We start from the raw sequence: 7349 nt of genomic DNA on the forward strand, positions 1-7349 counted from the left end.
GATTAAGAGCATCTTTGTGGGATGGGCTGGAGCCCATCTGGCAGGAAGACTGGGATATTTCAGGTAAAAAACTACAGAGGGACAAAATACGAATCCAAGAGGAACACATACAATTTTAAACCCCTTTAAATCTGAAGTTATTACCCTTCAGATAAGAAGTAATGATAAATTAAATGCTGAATATGGCTTTGAACAACCTGGTCCAGCAAAAGGTGTTCCTGCCCATGGCAAGGGGATTGAAATTAGGTGATGGTTAAAATCCCTTCTAACTTGAACCATTCTGTGTTTACATGAAAGGCAAAAAACTTGCATGTTAACATTTTATGGTGGTTCTGCAAGCAGAGAAGAAATAACACATTATATGTTTGCTCTTAGCAAATACACAGATTGTAATATTTAAGACTGTGTTTGCTCCAAGCTGTTTACAGAATCAGAAATCTTCTTCACTCAGAAAATACGAGCGTGGTATTTAATCCTGTAAAGACTTAGGTGACTATATGACTCCTCTCCAAGAAGAGAGGACAGCTTCTTTGCAGCTTTCCTTCCTCCTTGCAGAGAAGGCAGTCCCAATAATGAAACATGCTCCTAGAGGGGCATCTCTGCTGATGCAGTAGTGGTTAACGAGGGAGGAGTAGGGAGGAGGAAAAACACATGCAAATCCCTGGAGTTTAAAAGTAAATTTAGAAGACTGTACTGACGAGGACTCCAGGGCTTGTCAAAGTGAAGGTTGCCACCCCTACATCAACACTGCCAATTCCCTTGAAAAGAGCAGCCTTATGGCTCCTGCACATACTTATGCAAAGACTTATTAACTGCAGTTATACAACGCAAACTTCAGGATTCATCTCCTTGAGATATTTATTTTCATTACAAACAAACTGTTTGGGAAACACAATACACATTTCCCTCTACATTTCCACCCATCTGGTTTCAGAAAAGCAATTCTATGGGATACAAACAGTCCTAGGCACCGCACAGAGTATTGGACAACGTTTAAACCTCACACCCAGCAATACAGTCTTAACTCTAGTAAAGCAGAGCAGGAATAAGTTCATATTTAGGAAAAATGTAACCGAGTTACATAGAGGCTTCCAAGAAGGACTTAGATGGGAATTAGCTAGAGTTTAAAAGTTAGAGAAGTAAAAAAGCAAGTACACAAATCAAAGTACACAATCCTTCACAGTTATCTTGGGGGTGAGGGGAATGGTGGTTGAACAAAATCTGCTGCAGAGAGCAGCCACTCCCTATGTGGAAAATGCCAAAACATCCAGAGAGTTTCAGCATCTGAAGGCAACACAGGGGGAGAACTACTCTACCAGGATCGTATCAACACTTTCTTGGACGAGATCTGACTCCAGTATACATTCATCTAAGTGGTCTTGGGACAAACTGGAGCTCTTACCCACACTCTCGCTGTCACAGTAAGGGTGAAACCTGGGGGTGGCGGGGCTCTCCAGCCTCTGGCAGCGGTTGTATTTGTGCTGCTTCCCCCTGTGCGTGTACATGTGTTCCAGCAGCTGGCTCTTCCGGAAGAATGTGCGGCCGCAGACAGTGCAGATGATTTTTCTCTTTCTTGAGAAAGAAAAGTTACAGTTCAGCTCCACCGGTTCGTGGTCCTTGGAGATGAGGGAGAGCTGGCCAATCTGCAGAGGCTCCAGGTCGCTGCAGCTTGGATGCTCCAGCTGATGCTCATCCTCCTTGAGGAGGAAGGCCCTGAGCCGGTGGTCATCCCCAGCCTCCCTGTCCTCAGCCAGAGGCTGCACCTCGCCCAGGTCGCTGCTCTCCAGGATGGAGGCCGGCACGCCGAAGGGCAGCGAGCCAGAGACGTGGGTGTGCAGGTGCTGCCGCAGCCCGCCCCGGGAGTCGAAGCGCTCCCCGCAGTAGTGACACAAGTGCACCTTCAGGCTGGCCTTGGCAAAGATGGGGCTGGCCACCTCTGGGGAAGGAGGAGTGCAGCTCTGGGACACCACGGGCTCCGAGTCGCACCTCTCCTGCTTTATGGAGACCGAGAGCTTTGGACGCTCCTCTGCCGGCTTGGCGAGGGAGGCGGGCGGGGCGGAGGGGCGAGCGACCTGCTGGTCCAGGGGGACGTCGTCCAGGCCGATGGCCAGGGACAGCTGCAGCTGAGGGTGATCGCCCTGCGCCGCAGACCTGCCGCCCGCCTTGGGCAGGCTGTCCTTCGCTCCCAGGCGCTCCTTTGCCAGTTTGTGTGCCGTCGAGATCTGGATCCCGTACAAGTTGGAGGACTGGACTGGCTCTGGGGAGAAGGCTTGGTTCATCTCGATGGCGATGTGGGAGAGGTGGTCTGCGTGGAGAAAGCGGATGCCCTCCTCCAGTCGGCTCTGGCTGACGGTCTGCTTTGGCCCTTTCCCAGTGTACATGATATGTAACAAGTAGCTAAATATGTCAGGCTGGATGTCTGTTGGCTGAATCTTTATGCATTCGCTGAAACAAAACAGATGATTGAGTACATACAGGGATCCAAGCTAGTCCTGATCCATTACTTGCCCATTTGCTGTCAGAGCACGTGTGCTGCTGCCTGCCTCCCGGTTTATGAGCAGCACTCCCTGCCAAGCCCTGCAGAAGTGCATAAGCCCTGTTTTGCACAGCAAAGTGCCTAAGCCTGCCTCTGTGACTCTAAAGACCATGTGCACAGCCACAGCTGGGGATGGTGCAAGGGGCCAGCTCCCGGTCACCCCGTCACTTGCGTGCAGAGCCAACCGCAGCTGTGCGGCACCGCAGCGATGCCATGCAAGCATCACCAGGGTGTGCCACTCCAGTAACACCAGGCAAAGAATATCTCTGTGTTTAGGTAATAAATTCAGCTGTTGCTGCTGTGTAATCTTTATGAGCGTTGCGCTTAAGTGTCAGCAAACAAGACACTTAACTCATCTCACTTCCCGCCACAGGGCAGCACGGCTGATCCTAATGGTTATTTTGTAAAGGTGCTGGAGGCCATGACCCTCAAAAAGGAGAATAGAGAAGGGTTTAATCCATTGCAAGCACCAAGCTCCAGGTCAGGGGCCAGACCTTGGCACAAGTGTTGTTATACCTGCAGAACCACTCCTGACCTGGCCAGGTGAAGCACCTGAACAACAGCTTGAAATGAACTGATGATCTCAGTCTTGGCCCTTATCTGCAAGAGTCTGAAACGCAGAACTGCGATAAGTCTACGGCTTCTCGATTGCTTCAAGCCCATGGATCCTGCCAGAAGGGACAGTCCCACCCAGCCAGCTTGCCTACAACCTAATGCAAAGTAGTGGACATGGGCAGAGGAGGTACCAGGTTATCCCTGGATTCCAAATCTGCAAAGTTCTCACTGCAGGAAGACAGTGGTACTTACATGTTTATTTTATCTGGTCACACAAATGTCTCATCTCCAAAATGCAGGGCCTGATGTTACCATATGCTGACTAAGAGACTGGTTTTAAAGGGCAGCATGTCCTGGACTGGGAACGTTTAGGGAGCCAAGGCCTGTGCTGGGTTAGGAAAATTATCTCAAGCCATCTAACATCCCCACTTACACTCTTTTAGACTTTGATGCCTTCAGAAAGGAGAAAAAGTAGAACGCTGAGAGGATAGAAGTGTGTGTTCTTACCTTGTCTGATGAATAAATATCATCTTAAAATAGTTTGAAAAAGCAGCGAGCACCGCTCTGTGGGCTTTGAAGTAAACATCTCCAATGGCAACTGTGCAGTCACACAGAAAGCCAAACTCCCGCTGCATGTTCAGCTGCTGGAGGAGGAGGATGCTGTGGCCGGTGGTATCCATGGTGTGCCTGGGAGCAAGAGAGAACAAGATGTTCATCTCATGAAGAAATCACACAGCATCCAGAGGCTCAAATGTGGGTTTCTCACCACTGAAACGAGTTGGGCGCCTGTCACGGAGCTTCTTCCCTCCTCCAGATGGTCCCTGCACCCCAATTCAATAGTTTCTATTACCGATACCACCGCTGGTGCCCAAAACCACGTTCAATGAGCCCAGAACCTCTCGGGGACTTTTCCATCTGCCCGGCTACACTCGTAGCTGCTCCTCCCGCCGATTAACTACGCTCCATGGGGTGCCAGCGCCAACTTTAAACCCGGCTCGCGTTTTCCCGCTGATCCGATGGTGCTTCCCACTGCCCCGCGGGGGCACCGGGGGCGCGGGGCTGGCGGCGGGGCCGAGCCCGGCGGCTCCCGCACAGAGGAGCCCTGTGCGCCCAACAAAGCCCCCATTGTGCGGGGCCGAGCCGCCCGCGCCCCGCCTCGCCAGCGGCCCCTTTGCAAATAAACGCTGATATTTGCTATTGTTTCAGCAGAAAATTATTTGGGGGGGGGGCTGGGGGGGGGAAGCGAACGACACACACAAAGAGGGAGGCGGCGAGCGAAGCCGCCCCCGGGGAGCGGGACCAGCGCCCTCCCCTCCATCCCCTCCCTCCCTCCCTCCGTGCCGGCCCGGCCCCCGCTTACCCGCCAGGAAGCGCCGAGGCCGCCCGCCCCCGCTGCCCGCCCGGCGGATGGGGTGGGCGCTGCCCCCCCGCGCTTCCTGCCGCCGCCGGGGCGGGCTGGGCAGGGATGGGCTGGGATGGGCTTCTCCTGGAAAAAGTGAGCGCGGGCCCTGCGCGCTCCCTGCGCGCCCCGGCCGGGCGGTGGGCGCGGCCCCTGCGCGGCCGCAGCTCCGGAGGGAGGGAGGGAGGCAGGGATCGTGGGCACCCCCGTGGGGGGATTTTTTTTTTCTTTTTTTTTGCGAGGGTGTGTGTTTTCCCCTGGGCTCACCCTGGGCTGGGGGCACTCTTCATCTCGGTGGCAGAGTATGGCCTGCTGAGCACCCCGGCTGTCGGTATAAAAGTGGATTTTTTTTGTTGTTGTTGGGCTGGTTTTATGGGGGATTTTTGTTGTTTTTTTAACAGAAAAGAACAACTGTGGAAGGAGCCTTCTCCGGTCCACCCGCTCGTGAGAATGGATGTGAAGATACGATCTGGCTTCCTCACCAGTGTCTGCGGCCTCGGCGCTGCTTTAACCACCACGAATCCTGTGGACACACCATTTCCCTGTCAGGCCTCCCCCCGTCTCTCGCGGATGTTAAACCAGGGGTTGTTTTAGGCTCTAGGTGAGATGCCTGGCAGAGGTTGGGGCACAGGCAGCAGTGCCACCCTCACCCCGATCACTCGACCACCAGCAGCCCCTCCTGAGGGTCCCCCTGAGCCCCAGCTCTGTACAACCTCTGAGGTGTCTTTACAATGAATGTTACCAAACTGCTTCCTGAACCTGTTTAAACTTCCAGTTTGTCCAGCCTCCTGCTGCCACCAGATTAATTTGATGTCTACAGGTTGTTTCTTAGCTGGAAAAGGCAGTGAAAATCACTATTTGTGTGCTTTTGTCATGATTTTGGTGAAGTTTCTAAGATCTGTCACACCCACCTCTTCCACGGCATCTGTCCTGGCTCAGAGCTTCTGCAGAAGACATTCAGTACCTTGGATTATCCCTCTTGGCTTTATCTCAGCATTTGATATTTTTTAGTCCATTGTCCTATTGCATTCCCATAACTGCAATTATTGAATATTTAAGGCAAATAATGCCCCTGACCAGCAGTCCAGCAGTCTATGAGACTGCTTCCAAGTGGCCTGAGCCTGAGCAGAGGATAGAGACAGGCTTCAGAGAAAACGAAGTGTAGGCTTCAAAGCACTTTGATCCATGCAGTGTTTGCTGCTTATCCCACCGGCCAGCACACCTTTCTCTTTTCCATTGCCCTATGTTTTATTTCTTCTCTTTCTCCCAGGAGCTCGTGGGACTCAGGGACAGTCTTTCCCTCCTGTGTTTGTGCAGCAGCAGGATTGAGAGATGATGAAGCTGTAATCCTGCTCCTCCTGTACATATCAGTAGCTACTTTTCTTCCCCTCAAAGGGTTGGCAGGAGATGGCTCAAGGTTTTGTACCGTGCTCTGGGTTATTTAACATATTTATTAACCCACGTACAGAGTGAGTCGCTATTTGCAGATGGCACGTTATTTATTTAAATGATTAATTATTTACGTGTTATTTAGGTTGACTCTGGTCCAAAGAGGACTTTGAAGAGCTTTAGAGAAGCGGGAGCCAAACTGATGGAAGCGATGGTGAGGAATGAAATCTGGTGTTTTGCTACAAAGCGCAGGTGATTGTATCACACACCTCAGCAGATAATAAATAAATAAAAAAAGTGAACTGGAAAGGCAAGCATGGTTAGGATGGCCGTGAGAGAACGGGGGTGGTGAGAAAGGGGGACTCTCTTGTGCCCCATCTTACGGGAGGTGGCAGAAGCCCCATGGGCACTCTTGGCTTGTGCTGCCCTGAGTTGTGTAAAGAGATGGGGAGAAAAAGACCCTTGAGCCACGAGAAAAGCAACTTTTCCATGTGATTTGAAAACCATGACGGTATGAGGTTATGGAGGCCGTTTATTTAACTTCCTATGAAACAAGAAAACCTACAGAGTAGTTGTACTATGGGGGTCCCTCCACCTTATGTGGGGATTGTGCCTTATAGCCACAGAGGGATTTTTTTCCCCTAGGCACTGCTATGATACCCCTGAGGCAAGGCTGTGGCAGAGTGAAAAGGGAAACAAGGGGGGTTTTTTGGAGACACATTCTGAAAGACACATTTTGAAAGGTCCTGTTTTATTCTGTAGCGGTTAGAAAATCCCCTGACAAACTCAGGAGGAACGACTAGGATTTTGTTAATTGGGTTTGTCCTGTTTGCTTAAATAGTGGAGGGATGCTTCAGGAAAACCTTAGAGGTCAATGAAGCAGGGATGGATGCTGGTACATTTTAACAATATGGCATTTTATTTTGTTGCTTTTTTTTTGTTATTTTTGTCACTTTCAAATTTGTAATAAAATCTTTTAACTTAGCTGTGATTAAGTTTGCCTTTTTGGCTTGTCTGAAGGTAAGAGGGATCTTAGTTGCAATAACATAAAAACAAAGGTATCTCTAGAAACTGTCTGAATGACAGAGCGGTGCAGATTAAACAGTTCCAGTGCTTGCGCTGAATAACAAATGTCACTTTGGGGGTGGAAAAGTCAAGTGGCAAGACCGGGAGGAAAGCCTGCCCTGGCTTATGTTTTCTCTCAGATCTGTGACAGGTAGCAAAGGGGCCGGAAATCCCACTTGCTCCCATGGGATAATTCCTGAGGAGCTGGATGCTGTCAGACAGAAGAGGTCCAGAGACTGGTGGGAAGAGGGCCTGGGACAGCTCCTGGGAAGATGAAAAAAAGCGCTGTCCTCGGGCTCTGTGACAGAGCGTGGCGGTGGCTGCCAGCCCTGTGCTCCTGCATCACCGTGAAGCTCCAGAAGGGCGGGCGGTGGTATGAACGTGTGAAAATCGCAGCGAGGAGGA

General features: G+C 51.1%; 1 protein-coding gene across 5 annotated transcripts; it reads right to left on the reverse strand.

Annotated features, from left to right (window-relative positions):
* Positions 1 to 840: 840 nt before the first annotated feature.
* On the reverse strand, positions 841 to 5172 carry ZBTB25 (zinc finger and BTB domain containing 25). 5 transcript variants are annotated; one of them, XM_027895326.1, is made up of 3 exons: positions 4973 to 5172; positions 3599 to 3778; positions 841 to 2445 (listed from the first exon to the last, which is right to left on the reverse strand). In XM_027895326.1, exons 1-3 carry the CDS (start codon positions 5026 to 5028, stop codon positions 1308 to 1310), a joined length of 1374 nt encoding a protein of 457 aa, XP_027751127.1. In that variant the 5' UTR covers positions 5029 to 5172; the 3' UTR covers positions 841 to 1307. The 5 variants fall into 5 exon arrangements, with proteins under 5 accessions (XP_027751127.1, XP_027751129.1, XP_027751128.1 ...); XM_027895328.1 differs by lacking the exon at positions 4973 to 5172 and adding an exon at positions 4452 to 4513; XM_027895327.1 differs by lacking the exon at positions 4973 to 5172 and adding an exon at positions 3858 to 4427.
* Between the last annotated feature and the right edge of the window lie 2177 nt (positions 5173 to 7349).

This window comes from Empidonax traillii, unplaced genomic scaffold, assembly GCF_003031625.1.
Source record: "Empidonax traillii isolate 1590-97213 ecotype Southwest subspecies unplaced genomic scaffold, ASM303162v1 scaffold457:size789790, whole genome shotgun sequence".
In the NCBI taxonomy this organism is placed as follows: domain Eukaryota; kingdom Metazoa; phylum Chordata; class Aves; order Passeriformes; family Tyrannidae; genus Empidonax; species Empidonax traillii.

What these genes read in the sequence shown, in the direction of transcription:
- ZBTB25 (XM_027895326.1), bottom strand. Translation starts at nt 5,028, where the DNA reads ATGGTGTGTCCACAGGATTCGTGGTGGTTAAAGCAGCGCCGAGGCCGC. An exon ending in CGCCGAGGCCGCAGACACTG is followed by an intron (nt 3,779 to 4,972) that starts GTGAGGAAGCCA and finishes TCTTGCTCCCAG; the next exon opens with GCACACCATGGATACCACCG. An exon ending in ATATTTATTCATCAGACAAG is followed by an intron (nt 2,446 to 3,598) that starts GTAAGAACACAC and finishes GTTTTGTTTCAG; the next exon opens with CGAATGCATAAAGATTCAGC.